Below are 26542 nucleotides of genomic sequence, written 5' to 3'. Positions count from 1 at the left end.
CCCGACTTGAAGCCATTTTGGCATCAATGGTGGAGTGGGTGGAGATGAGACTCTGGACCAGCTCATGGGTGGGCTCCACCTCGTCCTGTCAAGACCACCAAGAAAGGGCATGTGAGGAAAGCACAAAGATCCTGGAGAGACACTGGTTTCACTCAGTTCTCAAAATTATCTTAGACACATTTCCCAAGAACCTTTTTAATGCCACAAAAACCAGAGAAGAAAATCCTTACAACAAAGCTTGAAATGGATCCCCATATCCATTAAACTTTTCCAAAGCTCAGTGAGTATATAACCTGATAACCAAAACACCTAGCTAGAAAAATCTTAGTTCCAGTGTTATGACAACTCTAGCTTTTCTAACATTTTAAAATAACCCTGATTTTAACCCAACAAAATTCCACTTCAGAACTAAGAAATAAATATTGGAAATCTGCTTTAAAATGAAGAACGAGGAGACCACTGTGAATGAGAAAAAGAAAAAGACCAACGAGAGCTGGCAAGCACACTGGTTTTGTAGAAACGGAAATAAGCCATGCAGGTGCCACACTGACAGCAGGGCCCGCGCCGGGGCCACGAATCGAGGCATGGAGGACAGGACGCTTTTGTTTGGTATAATAAAAAAAGGTATTCTTTTTATTCTACATATTTACAGTATGCATTTGGGCCTTTATTATAAGTACAAGAGAAAAATCTTCAATAAATAAAAGCTGAGTACATTACTTTTTTTGATTAAAAAATAGACTTGGAAAGAATAATGAGAGTTCAGAGCAATGACCCCCATCTCACCGATGCCTGAAAACCGTGGCTGCACCAAGGTCAACATAGACAGCGTCTTTGTCATACAGCACTTGCCCAACTCCAGAAAGAGGCACATAAACCAGCTGCTCCTTATTATTTAAACAGCGCTTCTTTTGTTGTTCAGGAAGAGCACAAGGGTCTGGAAGGAAATTGACATCACTCATGGCAAAATCTTCCACCCCCTAGAAGACAGGACCCAAAAAGCCAGCTTCAGCTGACAGGAAGTCAGTAAGTATCTACTGTTGACTTGGGGGTTAACAACGATCCACAGTCCAAGGGCTGAACCCATGACCCTAAAGAAGGGCATTGCGCCACACTGGAACAGTGGCCCTCTAGCTACAAGACAAGAGGTCAGAGAAGAGGGGATTCGGTAACACCTTTGCAGGCCTACACACAGCTGCTTTACTTTTAAAACCTCCAGAAAGGCCATCTTCCCTTGTTGGGTCATTTTTCAGTTTTCCTGAGAAATGAAGCCATCCCAAGAATCCTATGTGTAATTCTAGTATGTTCTACAACAAGAGAATACCTGCCATGTGAATTTGGCTTTTATTTTTCAAGTGTGCTCCTCTTAATAACATAAAGTGACACCTGCCGGTCACATTTGATGTTTGTTCGGATATCCTCTGGGTTTGTCAAATCTTCCATCCTAGAAAAATAAACTCAATCATACAGCAGAAATGAATGGCAAAAGTGCCTATACCTCCTTTCATGTGTCAATGACTCATCACACTCTTGTCCACCAAGCATGTCATTTAGAAAACTAGAAAATGCAGAAACAAGGAAGCACCGTTCACCATCCAGCAGAGGAAAAGGGACAGGCACACAACTGTGTCTCTAGGCTGAAAGTGACATTCAGTAAGACATCAGACAGGGACATTCATTCCATAAGACACCAGACAGGGAGATGACGTCCACCTGGGGTCAGGGAAGAGTGAAGAACATATTCAGAAAATCCCTTTCTGGAAGAGGGTGAGCCTGTGCTCTGGGGATTTTTACTGTCGTTTGGATTCTGGCAGGTGGAGAAAGGGTATTCCAGGCTGAGAAAACCACAGCACAAAGAAGAGCACAAAGGAAGGAAACTGAAGGCACACACGAGGACTCAAGCACCCGGACATGAAGGCAGCATCACTGAAAACTGAGGCTGAACGTAGGATGGGGCCACATCCTGTAGCCTTAAATGCTTCCAAGTCCTCCCATTTTCCTAAACATCTCATAATTAATTTACTCCCAAAGGCACAGCATCTTTGAGCAATGACATAAGTAGACATTTTCCATCAACTACACTTCTACCCCCACTATTCAAATAGGCACAAAATAAATCCTATCACTGTTCTTTTCCTAGCCTTTTTAACTTTGAAATATATGGCCCAGGAAGAAAAAGTTTACAGTCACTTTTTACCTGTCTGCCAGGATATAAGGGTGAGAAGTTTGCCATGTGAGAGGCCTAAACTTCATAACTGTAATAAAACGGCCCAGATTGTGGATTTCGTGGTTTTGATATTCTCCATGCGGCATTCCAGAAAGGCAGAACAGTTTGGCACCCTAAACATTAAAGGAAAATTAAAAATTAAATTTCAATTAAGTTCTTGTCAAAACTGCAACAAAATAAAAGCTCTAAACAAGAAGCAATCCTAAGAAGGGAGACTTCCAGCAAAGCCACTGTCCTGAGGCTTCCAGAGCCTTGCTGGCTTCTTTCAGAACTTATTAGAACCCCACAGAGGCAGACTGCTCTGCAGCTGAGCAGGGGCATCCATCTAAGTATGGTGAGGAGAGGGAGGTGAGGCCTCTGAGCACAGAAACGGTTCTGTGGCCGATGGACCAGAGCAGTATGGAAAGGAAGGGGCAGTGCCTGGTCTTGCAACTGGGAGAAACTTCTGATGTACTCTATTAAGTCCCCACCCCCAAACACCCAGACACTGCCTGGTGCAGCAGGTACAGAGACAAATGAGATACACCAAGAGGCCCAGAATAAGCGCTCTCTTGAGGGAAACCTTCCAGAGACTGGGAACACAAACACAATGGGAATTCAGGAGGCAAATCCTAGAGAGACGTTTAGTGATAGCTCTTCAGTCTTTTTTGTCTGTTTGTTTCTTTGTTTGAGACAGTCTCACTCTGTCACCCAGGCTGGAGTGCACCAGTGCAATCTCAGCTCACTGCACCCTCTGCCTCCTGGCTTTGAGCAGTTCTCATATCTCAGCCTCCCGAGTAGCTGGGATTACAGGTGTGTGCCACCACACCTGACTAATTTTTGCATGTTAGGAGAGACGGGGTTTGGCCATATTGCCCTGAGCTCAAAACTCCTGGCCTCAAGTGATCCGCCCAAGTCTGCCTCCCAAAGTGCTGGGATTACAGGCTTGAGCCACTGTGCCTGCCTCTTCAGTCTATTTTAAAAGGATTATACTGTTAGTTTCTAACAATTATTTCTCTTCCTACCCGGGAAACTTCTGTCCAGAAGCTGTGTTTTAATTGCTTCTTTGTCTTCTTCAGTTTCTTATTATGCTTGAAGGAGTCGAGGTGGGTGAGAACTCCCATAATTTTAGGAAAGCCATGTACTTGAAAGATGTTTAGAAACTCAAAGGTTTCCATTTCAAACCCAAAGCTGGCATCTATAAGCATCAGTACCTACAAACAGAACACATCATTTCTCAACGAAACGACCAAAACAGACCACCTACACTAGCGGTTGGCAACTGGCCCACATGCCAAATCCACCCATCACCTGTGTTTGTAACTAAAGTTTTATTGGAACACGGCCACATTAATTCATTTACATATTGTCTATGGCTGCCTGTGCACTACAACTGCAGAGCTAAGTAGCTGTAAAAGACATGATCCACAAAGCCGAAAATATTTAGTATCTGGCCCTCGACAGGAAAGTCCCACTCCAGACTAAATCAAATGGCTACACAGGCATCACCCAGAGAAACCACCACCCTCTGACTTGCTCTAAAAGGCAACCATAAGACAATGCCCACTAGGATATAAACTTTCATTTTAAGAATTCTAATGCGTGAGAAGTAACTCAGAAAAGGCTGAGACTAACCTGGCCCTTACCTAAGAAATCCTAATTTAAAGAAATGAAGTTTTCTGTAACATATTTTTAAGCCAAATAACAGGTCTTTGACATCCAAAGAATGGGAAGAAAGTGATAATCAATGAAATATATTAAATATATACAGAAAACCAATCTCTTCTTTCAATTTCCTCACAGAAAAAAAAAATCTGTTTTTGGCTGGGAAGTATGCAGTGTACACCTCTATCTTGTATGTCAATTTGTATAACTCAATTGCTCAGAAATTTTTTTAAATAGCTACCAGTTTAGAATTAAGTCAAAAAAACAGTAAGATTATCACGAATGGCAGTCTATAAGAAAATATAAGCAGATAAGACCAATTTTTAAAATTTAAGACACTTCAAAGATGCAAAATAATTTCAGAACTGATTCCTGGAAACTTCTGGTTTTAATATTAAAGATGGTTCTGTTCTTATCTTTCCATGGATAACCGAAAATAACACAAAATGGAAACAGAAATGCCCACCTTTGATTAAACTAGGAAACATTCAAAACCCAAAACCACAGGATATGCAAAGTTGGGCTTGCAGGAAAGCACAGCTGCCACTGCAGACCGAGGCAGCAAGCAGAGCTCTCCAGCAACACTGGACCAGCTCGAAGAACAGGTGGAAAATCCTCACACCACATCTGATGTCAGAGTGCTTAGGAGCAAGCAGCTGGTTTTAGGGTCAGGAAGAACAGGGACCAAACAGTCCCTCAGCTGCCAATCTTTGTCATCTAAGCCAGTGTTACTCCCCTAATCCACACACACACGTACACACCCAAATCCACGTACTGTGTGTGCCTTTGCCATAGTCAGGAGGCTTTGACAACCCAGAGCAGAGCAATCAACATAAGCTAGGCTAAATAAATTATGGTGCATCCATAGAATGGAATATTACATTAAAAAGAAGGAGGCAGTACTACAGTACTTACTGACTATGTATCTCCAAGATACATTATATGAAAAAAGCAAAGCATAGAACAGTGTGTAAAATAAGCTACTATTTGTGTTTTTAAAGGGTGGCATGTGTGTTTATATGTATCTGGAAGGATACTGCTCTGCAGGGCCCTGAGAGACCAGCGGTTAGAGCAAGGAAAGAGAAAACGCGCATTGTGTGTACCCTGCATTAGTCAGAGTGCTTTACCAAATGTGTGTGCTCCTTTTGAAAATCTGAAAAAGATTCACATAGGCATCTCTCTCAGTGATGGTTAAGAGGCTGGGAAGGGGACCAGGGAGGGAGGGACAAAGAGGGAAAGGTTAACAGGTACAAAAATACAGTTAGAATAAATTCTAGTGTCCAACAGCACACTAGGGTGACTATAATTTATTATATAATTCAGAATAACTAAAAGAATGAAATTAAAATGATCATAACACAAAGAAATGATAAATGTTTGAAGTGACGGATATCCAAATTACCCTGATTTGATCATCACACATTGTATGCTTGTATCAAAATACCACATGTCCCCCATAAATATGTACAACTAGTATGCATCCATAATAACTAAAAATAAAAAAAGTAAAAGCGTCTCTTAATATGTATGTCTTTAAAATTAGAAACTTGCTACATTTTAAATAAAAGGGAAACAGATGACTTCTATGAACTATTTCAATCTTTTCAAGTATACAAGATTTAGTAATCTTTACACAGATTTACATTAATAACACTTATTTTTACTAATAGTAGCATTACATGTTCAAAATTTAAATGTTATTTAGTTTTCTGACATTACAGTGGCGTAACTTTAAAACCTGTATTACTTTTCACTTTATATTTTAGGAGTCTTTCTGGGCCAAAGTATAAAATCTGTAGCTCTAGAAAAAACTAAATAAAAATGAAAAAAACAAGGAATCCATCACCCCATACTTCCTAATCAATATGGCTTATTTTTTTGTTTTTGTTTTTTTGTGTTTTTTTTGAGACAACATTTCGCTCTTGTTGCCCAGGCTGGAGTGCAATGGCGTGATCTCGGCTCACCACAACCTCCGCCTCCCAGGTTGAAGCGATTCTCCTGCCTCAGCCTCCTAAGTAGCTGGGATTTCAGGCATGCGCCACCCCACCCAGCTAATTTTGGATTTTTAGTAGAGACGGGGTTTCTGCATGTTGGTCAGGCTGGTCTTGAACTCCCGACCTCAGGTGATCTGCCCACTTCAGGCTCCTAAAGTGCTGGGATTATAGGTGTGAGCCACTGTGTCTGGCCTTTTTTTTTTTTTTTTTTTTTTTCCTAACTTGTATTTTATTTTTGTTAATTTAAAAAATAGTTAATAGAATATCAGGAATAGTGAACATTATCATTTCCATAAATGCAAGACCGTATGCATTCTCCACACACTGAGTACTGTCTACATTTTCTATTGATAAATTCTGACCATTTCTTCAGGCAATTCATGTACTTACTTTAGCATTATCATTAAGCATGAAGGTTCCAGTACCATCAAGAACAAGGGGTACATCTTCACACAAGTTACTTAGCTGCTGGGAGGCTCTATTTCATCTTATGTAAACTACAGATAATACCTACTCACCTCAAGGGTGTATCAAGGGTTTACGTAAGGAAAATTTGTAGAAAGCAGTTAGCATAGTGCCAGGAAGGATGCAAGAAGAAATGGTACTTACTGTGATATATTTGTACGTATATATGTATGCATGTTAATGAACTCTTATTAGCTGTGTTCATTAAAGGTTTTCTGCATCCTGTCATTTGCTTTTAGATTTTGGAATACATTTCATTGTGCACATTCCATTTGTATTATCAATATTACAACATTTATTACTATTATTATTATCATCAATTCAGTCACATCTACTGTATCCCTGATGATGACCATGATTCGTTTAGTAATCATAAAACTCTCTTCCCTTGACAGGGTAAATAACCTATCACAACACTGTAAGTCTCCATCAGCACCCCAGGCTGCCCCTGCTGACTTACCACATCTGCTGCTTTAGCCAGATCAACCATCATGTTAATGTCACACCCACATTCAATAATGGTGAGTCTGCGCTTTTTACCTGTAAGTGAAAAGATGAAAATTTTACTTTAAAAAGACCCTGAAAAAACTCTAACCATCAACTCTAATTTTCATTTTTGTAACTGCATCCAGTAAAACACCATATACGTTTATAGGAGTGTACCAGAAGTTCATCTTTATAGGCAAAAACTGGTAAAATAAAATAAATTCCATCGTGTTTTTCTTGCTGTGTTCTAAATTTAGATAATATCAAAAGTCTACCCAGGTGAATAAAAGTGCTCAAACAGGGAAAATTCTGACTGGACAGGCTCCATGATAAGCATGATCCTGCTGTTCAGCTGCAGGTGTGTTCACCTCTATCAAAACTTCCCGTATTCCCACTATCGCTAAAAACTTCCTCAAACATAATACAACAGAATATTCGTAACGATAATTATGTCTAAATTCAGGTAATAAGAAAACAGTCAAGAAAATATGGGCTGGGCACAGTGGCTCACGCCTGTAGTCCCAGGACCTTGGTAGACCAAGGCAGGTGGATCCGTTGAGCCCAGGAGTTTTGAGATCAGCCTGGGTCACATGGGGGAACCCCATCTCTACAAAAACAAAAAAGAAAGAAAAAAAAAAGAAAAATTACCCAAGCATGGTGGCATGCATTACTCAGGAGGCTAAGGTAGGAAGATTGCTTGAGCCTGGGAGGTTGAGGCTGCAGTGAGCTGTAATCACACCACTGCATTCCAGATTGTGCCACAGAGTAAGACTCTGTCTCAAAAAAACGGAAGAGAAAATATGGATGCTCCAAAGATAAAGAAAAGCCTCAATCCAACTGTGTTACTGCAATAACAAGAGATTTCAGAGTGTGCATTGCCATTCTACCACTGGAAGTTTGTTTCACCTTCCCTCAAACTTGGAAAGGTCACCATCTCCCAAAGCAGACAAATTCTCATAGGAAAAAGAGAAAACATGCACTTCCACCAGCATGTGGCTTCATAAGGGCAAGCATGTGCACCTGGCACATAGGAGATAGACGCTATCTGTTAAATGATGTGTTCACAGTGACCACGCCTGCTAGGCCCTTCCAAGGAACATGCTTGGCAAAGCCATAGAGCAGTCAGGATAAGATACGTATCACATCCTTACCTCTGGGAACTTACCCTTTTCTGAAGTTATAGCTAACTTAGTAAAAATATAAGAGAAGTAACATGATATGACAATATTTAACATGTTCCACTCAAGAAAACAAGAAACACATGCATGGCCCTCAGATGAAACAGCCACGCCAACTCTGTGTCTGCGGCGGCATCTTCTACCTGACACGATCGTCACAGGGCTTCTGATCTCGGTCAACTTCTGCCGGGTGAAGTTCCGAATGAGGCCTTGTATCAAAGTGCGCTTTCCAACTTTGGAGGCCCCGTCACCACTGCTGCTATTGGTAGGGGCTCTAGTGGAGTTCCATCAACCACTGGAATATGACACTTTTCTGTCTTCAAATCCTGACTCCTATTCATTTAAAAAAAAAAAAAAAGAAAAAGAAAATTCACTTTCAAAATAGAGTAAAAGGTACCAACCTTATAAGTAGACTTTCTTAGTATACTTACAGATATGAGTACTTCAGTATATTTTATAGAGAGTACAACAAACTATATATACATAAAATTAGCTTGTCAATTATTAACTTGTTAACTTCTGACCCTCATCCAAATAACTGCTGTTCAATAAAGATGTAACAAGACGACTTCAATAGTATAGAGAATTGAAAATTAAACACTCCTTAAATCTGACTGTTTTATGAGTGATTTTAAAAGTTTTTTAAAAACCAAAAGGTAAATACCGAGGCAGTGCATCATAACAGATAAGAGCAGAGGCTCTGGAGTTAAATTTGGCTCTCCTACTTACTGGTTATATGATTGGAGGTAACTTGTTTTCTTGACCTCAGTTTTCTTGTCCATAAAATGAGGGCAGGAATGATCCTATTCTGGTAAGGCTGCTGGAAGCATTTAGTTGAATAGTGTTTAAAGTACACTGCTAAGAATATCACAAGGACTCACTAAATAAAGCTATGTTAGTAATAAATATTGTAATTTTTGTATTTTATATTACAACTTTGTAAAATATATCCAGAGGAAAAAAACACACTTATCACCATAGAAACAGTTTAAAGTTTAGGAAAAAACAAATTCTATAAATTCTTGTATCTTGGGCAAGAAACACCAACCAGTGTGCAGATGCTGGAGGCAAGGCAGCTTCTATGGGAAGGCTTCTCATGTTTTGGTAAAAGTCACACAGCACGCATCTCCATGTCCTTTGGAGCTGGACTAGACTTGTGAATCCAAATGTCACCTGTGACAGGCTCCTACTATTTAAAAAGAATCAACGGAAGAAGCATCAGACTGTAGCTAAACATACCTGTGAAACGATCGAGCCATCCGCACAGCAGACTGAACTGCAAAGGCTTTGAGATTTCTCTTCCCAGCATCTTTGTCTCCTAGCTGGAGATCTTGCAGATGCCGCTTCTTTTTCTTTTCAGCTTTGGGTCCACTGTTTTTCTTCCTGTGTTTCTTCTGGTCCTTAGTCTCCATAGTGGCTATTTACCAATAACAAGTCACTCTAACCTACAAGGAAGAATGCCGGGGTAAGGAGGTGGGAGAAGCATGTTACAACCCAGGCAATACCCAGGGAAAAACATTAAATTTCATGTATTTCTTTATGAAGAGATGATGTATTTGTTCACTGAACAAGGGTAGAAACTGCTTAACCATCCCCAATTTCATTTCTCTCTGTTATGCTATAAATTAGATGAGTTACCTCTGCTAAGGTTACATTTTATGGTTAAGTTACTTTCTATTCATCTTAAGTGTCAACATCAGCACTATCTATTTCTGCAAGAATGGAAATATTCTATATCTGTACTTTTCAGCTATTTAGCCTTTAGCCAAGTGTGGTTACTTAAAATGTATTTAGAGAAACTGAAAAAATGAATTTTTAATTAATTTCATTCTAACTCTAAACAGTCACGTGTGGCTACTTACTGGACGGCTCAGACCTAGATATCAACTGGACTAATGAAGTGGTTTCCTAATTTAAACTAAAGATCAAATTTTAACAAAAAATTTAAAACGTTTCTATGAACTTCCAATATGAGCGCAGTATTACTTTTAGTACCTGTCGACTCTTTAAAACTCCTAAATTACAACTCATCTACACACATTTGAAAAACAGCAATATCTGTACGTGCAAGATGTGACTGGTTCGAGATGATGCCTGGAGAGCCCATGGACTCACAGAGACCCTTCCAGTAATTTCTGAGGTACTTGAGAATCTGTGGTCAATGAATTGGTAATCACTGAATTAGTGAGTTTTTTAAGGATATGGGGCTGCATAAAATCTGACAGCTTGACTGAAAAAAAGCGGAGCAGGGTGCCATTTCATTCAATTAAGGTCCTGTATTAATTCCGTTTAATAAATGTTTGTGTCTATGATGTGCTAGCCACTGTGCCAGTAAATGGATATAGCTATGATCTGACTGGCAGAGGAAATTCAAACTAGTGTCTTCCGTGCCATGCAATAAGGGCTACATTGCAAGGCTGCACAGGGTGCTACTGGAGCATAGAGGTGAGTCAGAGGCTTCCCACAGACACACACACACGAGCGGAAACAGAAAGTCTTTATATATCACCATAATGTCAAGGAACACTGGCCGGGAGTTAGGAGAGCTGGGCACTAGGAATGCTTTGAAACTGAGTAGCTGTGTGATTTCTGAGATTATGTTGCTTCTCTACTATATTTTAGTTCCGAACATGTACTAATGTTTCTCTCCCTTTTCTTATTGGTGGGAATAGCACAACTTGGGGTCAACAGATTCGGCTCAGGTCTAAGTCGCCTACAGTCTCCCCGACAGCTTCCCTCCCCGTTCAGGCTCTCTGCAGGGATTCACCCCGTCCTCTCCCAAAGACCCCCAGGCACACCTGGGACAGATGCGAAATATGCTGCTTCTCCGGAGCAAAGATGACCCAGAGGACCGGGGGAGGACCTTCCCACGCGCACGACTCGCGATATTCCCAGTACCCCAGAGCCAAGGACCCCACCGCCGCCTACCCCAGCCCGCGGCACCGAACCTGCTCACAACTGCGACTCGTCAGGTCCCCTTGGGCACCGCGGGCAACGGAAATTCACCGTCGCGCCGACTCCCCTGAGGGAAAAAAAAAAAAAAGGCAGAAAAAAGAGACCGGTGCCTGGACGACTTTCCGGGGAAAGCTGGAAGAAAGACTCCCTAACAGCTGGGGTGCAGGCGCCTGCGCAGTGCTTTGCACCGGGTCCGCGTCCCTCCGGATTCCGCCCCAATCCGCCCTCAGAATCCACGGCCTCAACTCCTGCGGTGGCACTCTGGAGCAGCCTACACCGCCCTCCAGGAGTCCTTCCCCAAGGCCAGGGCAGCTGTGCAGCCTGGAGCGGGTTACTTGATGCCGTGCAAAAGCCAGAAGGAGACCATTTGGTCCTGGCAGCCCCGGAGTCACCGTACCCGGGGCGAATGGACTATGGCTGATTGGGAGTCCACTTCCTCCTCTTTAAAGATGACAGATGAGAGAGATCTCGCCTTCTGGGGGTGCCCCAAAGCCCTCTTTTGGCCGGAATCGGTGGCTCATCCCTGTAATCCCAGCCCTTTGGGAGGCCGAGGCGGGAGGATCGCTTGAGCTCAGGAGTTCAAGACCAGCCTGGGCAACATAGGGAGACCCCGTCTCGCGGAAAAACAAAAAACAAAAAACAAAAAACAGACGGGTATGGTGGCTCACGCCTGTAATCCCAGCACTTTGGGAGTCCAAGGCAGGAGGACTGCTTGAGCCCAGAAGTTCAAGACCAGCCTGGTCAACATAGGGAGGCTATGTCTCTCTCTCAAAAAATAAAAATAAAATAAATAAAAGCCGGCGTCGTGGCGGGCGCTTGTGGTCCCTGTGCTCCCAGCTACTCTGGAGGCTGAGGCGGGTCGATCGCTTGAGCCTGGGAGGCGGAGGTTGCAGTGAGCTGAAATGGAGCCACTGCACTCCAGCCTGGGCAACAGAGCAAGACACTGTCTCAAAGAAAAGTAAATAAATAAAATAAGGCCCTCTTTTTCCAGGATCAACAGACTCTGAGGGCAGTGACAAACTGACCCAGCCTAAACTGCCTCGCCTTCCCTGCTCCTGGGAAAGGGGCTTTCCCTGAGGGAATGTAGCATCTTGACGTTTTCTTCCTGCACAGCTTTGCCTTCCCAAGGATCCGCATTGCCACCTGAGGAGATGCCTTGGAGCCCATCTAACCCCCAGCCCAGCTACTTGGGACTCCTAGAGCGTACATTGTCAGAAGATGCATCTTCCTTTAGTCTTGGAGGGGTTCCTTGCAATATGATCCCACCGGTGCACTCAAGGCTCAATTCTACACCAAAAAACTAGGCCCACTCCTGTCACCGAGACCCCCAGGCTTCAGGTCCTGTCACAGGGACCTTGATTTCGCCCCCAGCAGACCCCAGGTATTCACTCTGCATAGGCTATATACTGGGTGCTAGACTAGGGAGGCTACCCACGTGGCGCATGCTTCCCTTATCCATGAAGAGCTTAGGATGTAACTTCTTCACACTAGGCCTCTTTTTGGAGATGTCAGTATCCGGGTAGATAATCCTTCTAACATCCTTTTGATCTCATGAAGCCCACTCCTGTCCTCTGCCCTACCTCAGCTTCCCCCTCCCTTCATGATCAGACCTTAGACCTTGTCAGGTCCAAGGACTGCAAACCCCACAGTATCCCACTCTGACCACCACCTCCTAGCTATCCAGGTTACTCCCTGTACTGCCCTGAAACAAAACTCCTGCAACCTTACCAGCACTTCCAGTCCAGATCTTACTACCTGTTCACTGTTTCTTCCTCCCTTTATGACTTTTCCCTCTCTAGTGAGCCAGCCTAAACTCCATGGCCAACCATTCTCATTGGTCCCTTGCACACCTCCTCAACTCACCCACCTCCCTGTCACCTCCTATCTGCTTGGTAAGATGCGAGCCCTGGATAAACCCAGCTCTCCATCTATTCCATGCCACAACGATGCAACTAAACATGGCTGGAGGAAAACAGGACCATGCCAGCAGTCCTCACTTTAATCATTTTTTGTCTGGTCTACTCAATCTCCCATTGTTCCAAATGAGTATTTTGCACTTCCTCCTCTCTGTTCAATCCTTCCTACTGCCTCCCCCTTCCTTGCCTCCTGAAAAAGGAAAAGAAAAAAGACCTTTTGAAAAAAGAAGGGATAAATGTCCACAACTCAGTGTGAAGTGTTTAAAAGAGAGCCACACAAGTATGAAGAAAGCCAGAAGTGAGTAACCTGCAGAAAAGTAGATAAAGGTTCTGATCTGGATCCAGATGAGAAGTGGAATGGCAAGTGAAAATCAGGAAATATTTTGAAGAAGATAAATGTTCCTGGATATCTTTAAACACCTGGTAAATTGTTAGGTTCTTATATATAATAAAGCAAGGTTGTAGGTTCCTCTTTTTATTCAGGTATTTGAGGAAAATGTGACTCCAAGGCCTATTGAAATCTGAGACATATGTTCTGGGTACATTACGGAGAAGGTAGAGTAGTGTTGAAGAATTTAAAAATATATTTAGGTCTTGTCTTGTAAGTCAGCCCTTCTCCTTACACTAACTATATGATTCCTTCATAGTGGATTATTATTCCATCCAAAATTTCCTATTTCAAAAGCCACATTTGGTTCATGCAAATACGAAAAGATGCCGTAGCAGGAGAAAAAAGTTTGGAGATGATGAAGATGCAAACAGGAGTATTTAGTAATACTTTAGTAAGCTTATACAAATACGCTAAAGTACAGTTTTAATTTGGCTTCTAAGTATACTTTATTCTAGACATTATAAATCACCATCACTTGAAAGAAAAAAAGAGAGCCAGAGATGAATATATACTGTCCAACATAATGTAAAGGCATAGTAGCATCCTTAACATGACATATGCTGTGCTCCTAAATATTAAGGATAAGATGCTAAAGTTTGTCTTTGTCCCCATGTTTTGGGTTCTAAAGTATTAGATGTAGAAAAAAAGAAAAAGAAAGAAAGTAAAAAGAAACCACTCTAAGATGAGGAATTTTATTTTCATAAAACATCCATATCCACATAATTTGTAGGCAGTCTCCTAAATGGCTTTCAGTGATCCCCTTCTCTTAATATTCATATCCTGTCCTTTCAGCTTGATGGTTGGCTTGACATTAATCACACTTGAGCTTAATCACTTCCAAGTCTAGATGACAAAAGCCTTTGACTTTTTTCTTGCGCATTCTTTGTTGCCTTCTTATTTATCAGCCCTGTCGAAGCTGCTTCCATGTTGTGAGATGCTTTATGGATAACATCCACGTGGTAAAATAGTGAAGTAGGCCTCTTGCCAACCGCCAACTAAGAATAGCTATGGAGGAACTGAGTCCCACCAACAGCTACTTGAGTCACTGTAAAAGTGGACTCATCACTGGTTGAACCTTGGGATAACTATAGCCCAATTGACACCTTGATTTTAGCCTTGTGAGATATTCAGACAGAGAATGCAGCCAAGCATTCTCTGAATTTCTGACTCATTGAAACTGTGAGATAATAAACGTTTGCTGCTTTATCCACTAAGATTTTGGATAATTTGTTAAACAAATATATAATGAATACACATACATACACAAACTTGCAAGATAAAATATAACTTTAGAAGAAAAAAGAATAAATCAAGCAAGAACTAGATGCAGCTAACATAAACTAAGCTCAACATATTTCATTACAGCATGTGGAAATTGTAAAATATCTTTTTCTTATATATGTTAAGTACTCAGTAAAAAATTAAAGTATTTCTGAAATCTGTATACTGAAGATGAAAAAGACAAAGAAAACTTAGAGGATGTATGGGAGGTAGTGAAAAGATAATTAAAAGATTCAAAATCAAAATTTATATAACAGAATTTGTATTTTAAGAAAAATTTAAAGAGTTACAAAAAGTATGTCCCCTTCTCTGGCAGTAATTATTACCCTATTTGCTGTAATATAATAAATAAGGTTTTGAGTAACAAATTTATGGCAAATTTAAGCAACAATCCAGGTAAACAGACACCTCTCCTTCAATAAGGGAGCAGGAAATGACAATTACATTATTCAGCAAAAACATTTTATCTTTGTTTACAGACTTTGTGTGTGTGTGTGAATGTTTCTCACAAACAGCAAAGGCCACCAATCTTAACAAAGAATTTATTTGACCATTAGCTCTATTTCATGCGTAACCTTTATTTTATAACATGAAATTATATATTGAATTTAGATTTTTACATTTTGTTAATTTCTACCTCACAAGAAAGGGAAAAATAAAAAATCTTCAAAAAGCAATTATAGCTCAACAATTTAAATCAGTTCACCAGGCTATGGTTGTGGCAGATAATAAAAAATTAAATTCTTCTTCCAAAACTAAGTTGATTACTCTGAGTACCTGCCTGTGTTCTTCCAAGATTTTATAAATTACATGTGATTGGAGCTCAGACGAAATTTAGATTGCTTTTTTTCCAACTTTTAAGTTCAGTGGTACACGATTATGATTAAATGATGGCTAAAATGAGGATCTAAATCTATTGTATCATTACAATCAGAAATAAATAACAATAAAGTATTTTATTAACTTATTTCTGAGGTAATAGAAGAGGAATATGTATGACAGGGAAGAATGAATTGATTTGGACTGGTAAGGAAATGTGATTTTAAAAGAAATTTACACACCTAATTAGTATGCAGGAAGGTGTGGAATGCAAAAAAGCCTTGAGATAAAATTAATGACTTAAAAAATTCTGAGAGCCCAAACAGCCATGCACCATTATATTCAAAACCAAAATAAGCACATGCTGAAACATTTCTTATCTTAATGTGAGGAAAAACTTGATGTGCCGGGAATAGTGAGAAATCACATATTTCCTGGAATGTGCCGGGAATAGTGAGAAATCACATATTTCCTGGAATGGCCAGACTGCTTTTTGAGTAAATTGGAGCCACAAAATCAAGGTACATATTCAATCCATGAATGTTATGATTTCTGATTTGCAGCATTTTGAAGTTTTGATATATCAAAGCATTCTGAATAATAAAATCTCACATCTAATGTTGGTAAATATGACTGCAACAAGCTCTAAAATTCTACACTCCTTGCCTTTCTACCTGAACCTTACCCCCCAAAAATAATTTATTCCAGGTATTTCCAGTCAAAATTTTAAAACTGACACTAATTTTGTATAGTTTGGGTCATGTTTATGACATATTAATTAGTCATAGTTGTCAAGAAACAGAATGACCTAGGTAATATGCACAACTCTGAAGCTAGGCTGTCAAGTTTTGAAACCAATGCATTAAGAACAGGTAAGTGGCTGGGCACAGTGGCTTATGCCTGCAATTCCAGCACTGTCAGGGGCTGAGACAGGTGGATCACTTGAGATCAGGAGTTCAAAACCTGCCTGGCCAACATGGGTGAAACCCCGTCTCTAACCAAAATACAAAAATTATCCAGGCGTGGTGGTACACTATATGTATCCAGGGTCATAAGGTAAACAAGGTCATAGGCAACTTTTCGACAATTCTCATATTACAGGGACTACAAATAAGATTTTCTTTTATTTGAAATGATGGAAGAAGAAATCATCACTTTTCTTAGGTTATTGTTTGATTGTTATGCTGCTGAATAGCTAGATATATGCTATTGGTTTTCTCAGACAACAAAGTAATGATGTGAAGAAAGATTTCACCAACACATAATTAGTATAACTGTATTTTTCCGGTAGGTTAATGTTCTTAACCATAAAATTTTGGGGTCTGGATTTTTTTAAGATAATTCTGCAATCACAGTGAAACACAGGAAGTATTCCACTACTTTTTCTTTTTTTAGTGTCTTATTTCACATTTTCACCTTTTATTTTAGATTCAGGCATTACATGTTCACATTTGTTACATAAGTATATTGCATGAAGCTGAGGTTTGGGATATGAATGACCTTGTCAAACAGATAGTGAATATAGTACCCAATAATCACTTTCTCAACCCCTTCTTCTTCACTTCCTAACCCACCCAATTTCTGTCTATTAATCTTCAGTGTCTATCGTTATGTCCATGAGTACCCAATATTTAGTTACCACTTAGAAGTGAGAACATGCAGTATTTGATTTCATGTTCCTGAATTAATTTGTTTAGGATAATTTGTTTAGGTCTCCAGCTGTATCTATGTTACTGCAAAGGACATTATTTTATTCTTTTTCATGGCTGCATAGTATTCCATGGTGTATATGTGCCCTTTTGTATTTATCTAATTCACCATTGATGAGCATCTAGGTTGATTCCAAGTCTTTGCTATTGTAACTTATAAAACTTTGATAGACAAATGTTACATCTTGGTCGGATGCGGTGGCTCACGCCTGTAATCCCTACACTTTGGGAGGCCGAGGTGGGTGGATCACCTGGGATTAAGAGGTCGAGATCAGCCTGGCCAACATAATGAAACCCCGTCTCTACTAAAAATACAAAAAATTAGCTGGGCGTGGTGGCACACACCTGTAATCCCAGCTACTCAGGAGGCTGAGGCAGGAGAATCGCTTGAACCTGGGAGATGGATGTTGCAGTGAGCTGAGATCACGGCACTGCACTCCAGCCTGGGCAACAAGAGCGAAACTGTGTCTCAAAAAATAAAATAAAATAAAAATGTTATATCTTAACATATGTTGTGTCTTGTAACTGAAGACATATTATTATTTTAATTCAAAAGGTTTAGGGCATGCTCAGCTGAGTTATTCAAATGATTCTGAGTAATTTCCAACACTTTTCTTTCTTTAAAGCTTTTAATTTAGGTTCATGCATACATGTGCGGTTTGTTATACAGGTAAATTGTCTGTCACAGGGTTTGATTGTACAGATTATTTTGCCACTCAGGTAATAAACATAGTACCTTTATAGGTCGTTTTTTTATCCTCACTCTCCTCCCTCTGTCCACCCTCAAGCAGCCCCCAGTGTATGTTGTTCCCATCTTTGTGTTCCTCTGTACTTAATGTTTACCTTCTGCTTCTAAGTGAGAACGTGCAGTATTTGTTTTTCTGTTCCTATGTTAGTTCACTTAGGATAATGGCTTCTAGTTGCACCCATGTTGCTGCAAAGGACACGATCTCATGCTTTTCTGTGGCTGCATAGTTATTCCATGGCATATACGTGCCACATTTTCTTTATTCAGTCTACCATTGATGGACATTTAGGTTGATTGATTTCATATCTTTACTATTGTGAATAGCATGACATAAATGATACACGTGCATGTGTCTTTATGGTACAACAATTTATTTATCTTTGGATATATACCTAAAAATGGGATTGCTGGGTCAAATGATCATTTTACTTTGAGTTCCTCGAGAAATCGCCAAACTACTTTTCACAATGGCTGAATTAATTCCCATTCCCACCAGCAGTGTATTAGTGTTCCGTTTTCTCCTCAACCTCACCAGCATGTTTTCGCTGTTGTTGTTGTTTTACTTTTTAAAAGCAATTCTGATTGGTGTGAGATGGTATCTCATTGTGGTTTTGATTTGCATTGCTCTCATGATTAGTGATGATGAGCATTTTTTCATATGCTTGTTCACCATATGTCCGTCTTCTTCTGAAAAGTGTGTGTTCATATTTTTGCCCACTTTTTGAGGGGATGGTTTGCTGTTTGCTTATTGATTTGTAAATTCCTTATAGATTCTGGATATTAGACCTTTGTCAGATGTGTAGTTTGTAAGCATTTTCTCCCATTCTGTAGGTGGCCTGTTTACTGTGTTGATAGGTTTCTTTTTGTTCTGCAGAAGCTCTTTAGTTTAATTAAGTCACATTTGTTGATTTTTGCTGTTACAATTGCTTTTGCCATCTTTGTTACAAAATCTTTGCCAGGGCCTATGTCCAGGATGTTAATTCCTAGGTTATCTTCCAGTGTTTTTATAGTTTTAGGTTTGACATTAAAGTCTTCAATCTATCTAGAGTTGATTTTTGTACATGGTGTAAGGAAGGGGTCCAGTTTCATTTTTCTACATATGTATAGCCAGTTATCCCAGCACCATTTGCTGAATAGGGAGTCCATTCTCCATTGCTTGTTTTTATTTACTTTCTTGTACATCTGATGGTTATAAGTATGCAGCATTATTTCTGGGATCTCTATTTTGTTCCCTTGTTCTATGTGTCAGTTTTTATACCAGTATGATGCCATTTTGGTTACTGTAGCATTGTAGTATAGTTTGAAGTCAAGAAATGTGACATCTTCAGCTTTTTTCTTTTTGCTTTGGATTGCCTTAGCTATTCAAGCTCATTTTTGGTTTGATATGAATTTTAGAATACATTTTTCTAGTTCGGTGAATAATGTCTTTGGTAGTTTAATAGGAATAGCATTGAATCTGTACTTTGTTTTTGGCAGTATGGCCATTTTAATGATGTTGATTGTTTCTTTCCACAAGCATGGAATGTTTTTCGATTTGTTTCTGTCATTTTTGATTTCACTGAGCAATATTTTAAATTCTCATTGTAGAGATTTTTCACCACCCTGGTTAGTTGTTTTCCTAGGTACTTTTTTGTGTGACTATTGTAAATGGGATTGCATTCTTGATTTGGCTGTCAACTTGAATGTTGTTGGTACATATGAATGCTATTATTGATTTTCGCACATTGATTTGGTATCCTAAAGCTTTGCTGAAGTTGTTTATTAGATCAAGGAGCTTTGGAACAGAGACTATGGGGTTTTCTAGGTGTAGAATCACATCATCTGCAAACAGGGATAGTTTGACATCCTCCCTTCCTAAATGGATGGGTTTTATTTCTTTCTATTGTTTTATTGGTCTGGCCAGGACTTCCATTACTATGATGACTTGGCGTGATAAGAGAGGACATCTTTATCTTGTTTATCTTTTCAAGGGGAATGCCTCCAGATTGTTACCATTCAGTATGACATTGGTTGTACATTTGTCATAGATGGCTTTTATTATTTTAAATTATGTCCAAAATTATCACCTCAAAAAGTAAGATATGCCCTAAATAACCCTCATTCTGTTTCTGGGTTTCATCCCTCTTAAAAAGTTCGTTATGTTGCCTCACCACCGTTTTATTTTAATACGGGGGTATTACTTAACGCTTCTACATCAGCAGCTGGAAAGATAATTTATTCCTCAGATAGAGAAGAGTGTTGGTCTGATTTGTGTTGTCTCAGTTGCTTTATCTTATTTAGAGAATAAGATATTCTCTAAATAAACATTCCTTTGGTCAAGGCGTCCTGACTCATGCAAAGTCATTGCCTATTTATTATACATTTAAAGCAAAACTTAACATTTAACTCTAGACTTATGTAATATCACTTTTAATTTTTTCCAAGTTCATCTAAGCATAATAAAATCTGTAGAAAATTCTCCCAAATGTAGACTGACACTTGCTTTCCTCTTTTCTGATAACTCAGGGTGGGGATTACCACAAATAGAACTTTAAAATTCTAGTGTATACTACTGAGGCCCATAAAAATATTATTATCCTTGGTTTTTTTGTTTGTTTTTTGTTTTTTGAAGAGAAGAATGGAATGCAACTCTCATTTCTCCACAAATGTAGTCTTTACCAACTTTGCAAATTGTCTATACTTGGTCTGTTTACTTGCAGTACTGAAAAGCTGTTTTGTTGATAACATAATTGCATGGTATTTGCTAGGAGATACTTGGACCCAAAAAGCCACCACAGGAAAGCATCTTGAAATTCTTTCTTTCAAAATGAGCAGAAACGTAATTTCTTTTGTAAACAAGAGGAAAAAACAAAAGATGACGTGTTTAATGTCTAGTCCATGAAACCTGTTTAAAATTGGAGCAAGAACAGGAAATTTCAAGTATTACTTGGAAAAACAATATTTCCACAGTATAAATAAAAGTTTATCAAGACTCCTGCACACAGCTTTCTTGTGTCAAGTTTTAAGAAGCCAAAACAAAACCTGTGATGATCATACAAATAACATACATTTTTCTTGAAAAGATTTTATAGAACATCAACAAGGCTTTTTCCTTGTATGTACTAGATATTTACTCATGTATTTTAATTGTAGATATTTTTCTTGTATAATTCTCGATATACTAAATATTTAGAAGAACTGAATCTGTGGTGATAGTAAATTAGATAATATAAGCAAATCTCTGGAAAATGAAAATAAAATTCTAAACAATTGAAAAGGATCCAGAGTGATATCTAGCCTTACCAACAAAGTTATAATAGAAATCTGGTCTTAGAATCTGTGTTGTAAGATAATATAGAAAATGCACAGAAAGAAAAGGTCTGTTCTACAGCAAACTGAAAACTGAATATGAATCTGAAAAGTTGAATATGTAAATGGATGTATGATACTAAGCAGCATTATAAGGAGTATAAAGAACTTGTCTGAGATAAACAGATGACCCAAGTCATTTTGCTCATTATAATTTTGGATAGAATGGTTGCATGGGAGTAAGAGAGAAGGAGACATTCTTCTGTAAAGAAAAGAGACTAGATTCACCTTTGATTGTGTTTGCCTGTCTTAGCATGCAGGTGTGGGAGTAGGCAGGGAGGGGTGAAAGGATGAGAAGTGAAATATCATCAAGTTCACCTTGTAACAAGGGCTGAGGTTATTGTTAAATACAGTGGGTCTTGGAAAATGAAGCTAAGATTTCCACCTTTCAGCAGAGTTTCCTTCTCCACAAAAAAATATTCCTACCCCATAGAATAGAAGAAAAAGGATAACTTTTCTAGAGGAAAACTCAATGCGCAGTACCAAGGCAGCATTTGTGAAACCGTGGACACCTGAGAGGCAGTTATGTGCCACCGATGCTCCATCATGACAGTATTGATAGGGTCCTGCTTTTGATTCATCAGAGAAGCTGACGCTTGAGAGACCAGAAGGTTGTCCTAGACTAAAACAAAACAGAAATTCTGGACATTTCATCTACAGCATACCTATTGTACTTCCCTCGTCTGGAGGTAGGAATTTGAATAAATGATAATTTCTGTGAACCAGCTAGTGGGTGTATGGTCAGATTCAATATTGCTTTTTACAATTTGCCAATTGTTCTGTTGGGGTTGTTTTGAAGTATGGCTTTCAACTGTTTCCCTCTCTTCTATTCTGCATTTTCAGATTCGTATTGGTGTGCTCTTTATATTATATTTGTCACCGAACTTGGTGATAGCAGGACAAAATATCTTTAATTCTACGATTCTAGAGTGTTAGGACTAAGATGTAACATATTTCCTATAAAGATGCAAACCAGAGAAAACAAAGAAAATGTACATGCCCAGGATTAAAAATAGTGTATCTAAGTAGTAAAGAATCTCTCCCATGGCTCCGTAAATATCACCCACTGGTTGCTGGGAGACCCCAGAAAGTGCCTGTCTCGTGTACTTTTAACTTTCATCGATTACGTTGTTGCACATGATAGGATCTCATTCTTCTTTATGGTTAAATAGTTCTCCCTTGTGTATCTGTACCACATTTTCTTTATCCATTATTCCGTTGATGTATACTCAGGTTGCTTCTAAATCTTGGCTATTGTGAACAGTGCTGCAATAAACATGGGAGTACAAATATCTCTTTCATATACTGATTTTCTTTCTTTTGGGCATATATCTAGCAGTGGGATTTCTGGATCGTATGATAGCTCTATTTTTAGTTTTATAGGAACTTCCATACTGTTCTCCATAGCAGTTGTACTAATTTGCATTCCTACCAACAGTGTGTGAGGGCCCCTTGTCTCCACATCCTCATTAGCATTTGTTATTGCCTGACTTTCAGATAAAAGCCATTCTAACTGGTGTAAGATGGTGTCTCATTGTAAGTTTGATTTGCATTTCTCTGATGATCAATGATGTTGAGCACCTTTTTACATACGTGTTCATCACTTGTATGTCTTCTTTTGAGAAATTTTTGTTTAGAACTTTTGCCCATTTTTAAATCGGATTATTAGATGCTTTCCTGTAGAGTTGTTTGAACTCCTTATATATTCTGGTTATTAATTCTTCGTCAGATGAGTAGTTTGCAAATATTTGCTCTCACCCTGTGGGTTGTCTCTTCACTTTGTTGATTCTTTCCTTTGCTGTCCAGAAGCTTTTTAAGTTGATGTGATCCCATTTGTTCATTTTTTTCTTTGGTTGCCTGTGCTTCCATATACAGTATAAAATTTTTTTCTATTTCTTTGAAGAATGTCATTGGTATTTGACAGGGATTGCATTGAATCTGTGGATTGCTTTGTGTAGTATGGATATCTTACCAATATTGATTCTTGAAATCCATGACCATGAGATATCTTTTCATCTTTTTGTGTTCTCTTCATTTTCTTGAATCCATGATTTCACCATGTTGTCCAGGGTGGTCTTGATCTCTTGACCTTGTGATCTGCTTGCCTCGGCCTCCCAAAATGCTGGGATTACAGGCGTGAGCCACCGTGCCCAGCTGGCTTTTTATTTTTTATGTATCTGTTGCATGTGTTTTGGTTTGAGGTTGTCATAAAGCTTGCAAATGCTATCTTAAAAACCATTATTTTAAGCTAATAACAACACTGTTTGCATAACAAATAGACAAGAAAAAATAACTAATAAAAACTCTACACTCCCCTGCTTTTTAATTTTTTGTTGTTGCTACTTATATCTTATTTTACTATGTCTTGAAAAGTGGTTGTAATTATTATTTTTGATTGTTTCATAATTGGTCTTTCTACTTAAGAATATTTTATACACGAGAGTTACAGTGTTATGATATTCTGTTTCCTGTGAACATACTATTACCAGTTAGTTGTGTGCCTCCAGATGATTTCACTAACCTATCTGCAGATCAGTATTTTTACTAGCCTGATGGCAGTTAAGTGGCATAAAGACAGGGACATCTTTTTCTTGAGTCACAACAGTATCTTCAATGCCTAGCACCGAAGTGCTAAATACCTGATAAAAGTGGGAAATACCTGATAACTATTTATTTAATGAACTTAACAATGCATGAGTAACAATGTATATATATATCACCAAATTGGAAAAATAAAATAAGATACATATAAATTGCTCCGAAACAAATATTCAGTAAATTAACATTGTTTGCTGTGTATAAATAAATCTAATCTTAAGTGTCATTACTGTGGTGCACTACAGAGAAAGTCTCCTTTTATCATGTAAAATGGCAAAAAAGGATATTTCACAGTTTGTATCTGAAATGTTCTAATCATAGCATTATGCTAAGTATATAAAATAATTTACATTGCTACAAAAACATATAAAGAGCTTTTTTTAAAAAAAAAAAAAATCTTTTACTCCTGCTTCACAGAATGTAACTTTTAAAGGAACTTGTTCTTGTTTTCAAATGTTAAAATTTTACCTCTTACCATTAGAAGTTAGAAAAAAATTCAGGATTCACCTCAGTCTCCAAAAGGTATGTTTTTGTCGGTGAAAGACTTCACTCCAGTGGAATGGCCATCAGTTGATATCCACACATTAATATTTTATGAGAACTGGCTGTTTCCTCCAAGGTGCCAGTCTGAAGTGAGAGTAATGGAATTGAGAGGATGGAAGGCTGACAGCAGCAAATGAGTTGTGTGATATGAGGAGTGGGAGTCAATCTAGTAACTGTATCCCTAACCTGGTTTCAACTGAAGTACTAAACTCCTAATTGTGTTTTACAGGATATGAATGATTATCCTCCTGTCTTTAGTAAATGAATATACAAAAGGATGGTGGCTCCAGATGCAGTCAAGGGTTCACCTATCACAACAGTTTATGCTGAAGATGCAGACCCTCCTGTAAGTAGAAGACGTTGATTAATATTCTGAACCGTACTGAAAAAAATCCTTAATACTCATAATGACCCAGTTGCAAGACAGCAAAAGTAGTCTCTGTGAATTTCACCCTATTTATCCGTACATTTTATGTTCTTTTGCTTATTTCATCCACAGGTACAGATCATATTTCAAATGCCTATTATTGAAACTAGACAATAAAGAATATGCTTTTTGATTTTTTAGAATGCACAATGTACTATTTACTAATTTGTCTAACAATGATAAATATATGTGAAAAGAATTGTCTCCATTTGTAAGCTTCCCTTAATCTGGATATATTTTAACTTTATGTATTTTCCATTGCATGCATATATACTATTTTGTTAGAAAACTCCAAATCAACATATCACATAAAACTTATACTGAATGTGTTTATTTTGGTAAATTAAAAAGCTTAAGATTGCTTATAGAAAATAATTAACAGATTCTTTTATCATACAGAACTTTACTTCTTTTGAGATATCCCAAATTATCTTTCAAGGCAAGGTTTTTAATAAAAATGTTATTATAGCAGGAGTGATAATATACCATATAGAATTAATAGTATACATATACAAAATGCTTTCTATAAATACCTTGATTGTTTTAAAAGTATTAATTATTTTCCTAAGAATTGAATGATGACTTAAATTTTTCTTTGAGTGGGCTCACACTGTAAGTTGGTGGCTGATAAATTTTGGAAAAATATAAATAAAAGTTAAATGAACTATTTTAGAAGAGTAAGAAAATAAAATCTTGAATGTCGTGGTGGCGGGCGCCTGTAGTCCCAGCTACTCGGGGGGCTGAGGCAGGAGAATCGCTTGAACCCGGGAGGCGGAGGTTGCAGTGAGCCGAGATTGTGCCACTGCACTACAGCCTGGCCACAGTGGGAGACAACGTCTCAAAAAAGAATAATAATAATAAATAAATAAATAAAAAGAAGTTCTGTTTTCTATTGCTAATATAAATAGTATTTCTTTTTCTTTTCTTTTCTTTTCTTTTTTTTTTTTTTTTTGAGACGGAGTCTCGCTCTGTCGCCCAGGCTGGAGTGCAGTGGCACGATCTCGGCTCACTGCAAGCTCCGCCTCCCGGGTTCACACCATTCTCCTGCCTCAGCCTCCCGAGTAGCTGGGACTACCGGTGCCCGCCATCACTCCCGGCTGATTTTTTGTATTTTTAGTAGAGATGGGGTTTCACCGTGTGAGCCAGGATGGTCTCGAGCTCCTGAACTTGTGATCCGCCCTCCTCGGACTCCCAAAATGCTGGGATTACAGGCATGAGCCACCGCGCCGGCCAAACGGTGTTTCTTTTAATGCTTGTATTTAATTAAAGGTGAATGGCCGTCATAACATTTTTCAGCTTTAATTTGGACAAGTCTTATAAACTCTATTGTGACTATAAGGAATCAAAATATACTAATGTTAACATGAAAGTGGTGGGCTTTAAATTCAGAAGCTCCTTTTCTTAAGTGTGTTAAAATGTCCTTGAAACTGCTTTAATGTGTTTTGGGATATATGATAGGCAAAATTTCATAGACTTGAACCCATCAATAAAGATGGTGAATGTGAAACTGACAGTTTGTCTGTTTTTTAAGTAAATTGTAACACATACAATATACTTTGAAATTAGGAATATGTATTCAATGTTATCCAACATATGTGTTTTTAGCACCAACTATATACTGGTCATTGTGGTAACCAGTTTTTGCTCTCAAGAAACTAATGATTTTATAGAAAAGACAGAATTGCAAATAGAAACTACAGCACTCTGTAATAAATGAGTGTAACCAAAACAATACTAACATACATTTTTTTTAAATTTTCATCGGCACAGAATTTAACATAGAGTTTAACGGCATTAATGATGAGAAACTACA

The 26542-nt window shown here is 38.6% G+C and overlaps 1 protein-coding gene across 1 annotated transcript; it reads right to left on the bottom strand.

The window, feature by feature from the left end:
- Positions 1 to 1257: 1257 nt before the first annotated feature.
- LOC114669953 (ribosome biogenesis protein BMS1 homolog) lies at positions 1258 to 9406 on the bottom strand. The gene is made up of 6 exons (XM_077947971.1): positions 9234 to 9406; positions 8138 to 8268; positions 6791 to 6870; positions 3232 to 3420; positions 2198 to 2340; positions 1258 to 1444 (listed from the first exon to the last, which is right to left on the bottom strand). Exons 1-6 carry the CDS (start codon positions 9404 to 9406, stop codon positions 1345 to 1347), a joined length of 816 nt encoding a protein of 271 aa, XP_077804097.1. The 3' UTR covers positions 1258 to 1344.
- Positions 9407 to 26542: the final 17136 nt, after the last annotated feature.

Source organism: Macaca mulatta, chromosome 9 (assembly GCF_049350105.2).
Source record: "Macaca mulatta isolate MMU2019108-1 chromosome 9, T2T-MMU8v2.0, whole genome shotgun sequence".
Classification (NCBI taxonomy): Eukaryota; Metazoa; Chordata; class Mammalia; order Primates; family Cercopithecidae; genus Macaca; species Macaca mulatta.
This window is presented reverse-complemented; position numbering and strand designations above follow the sequence as displayed.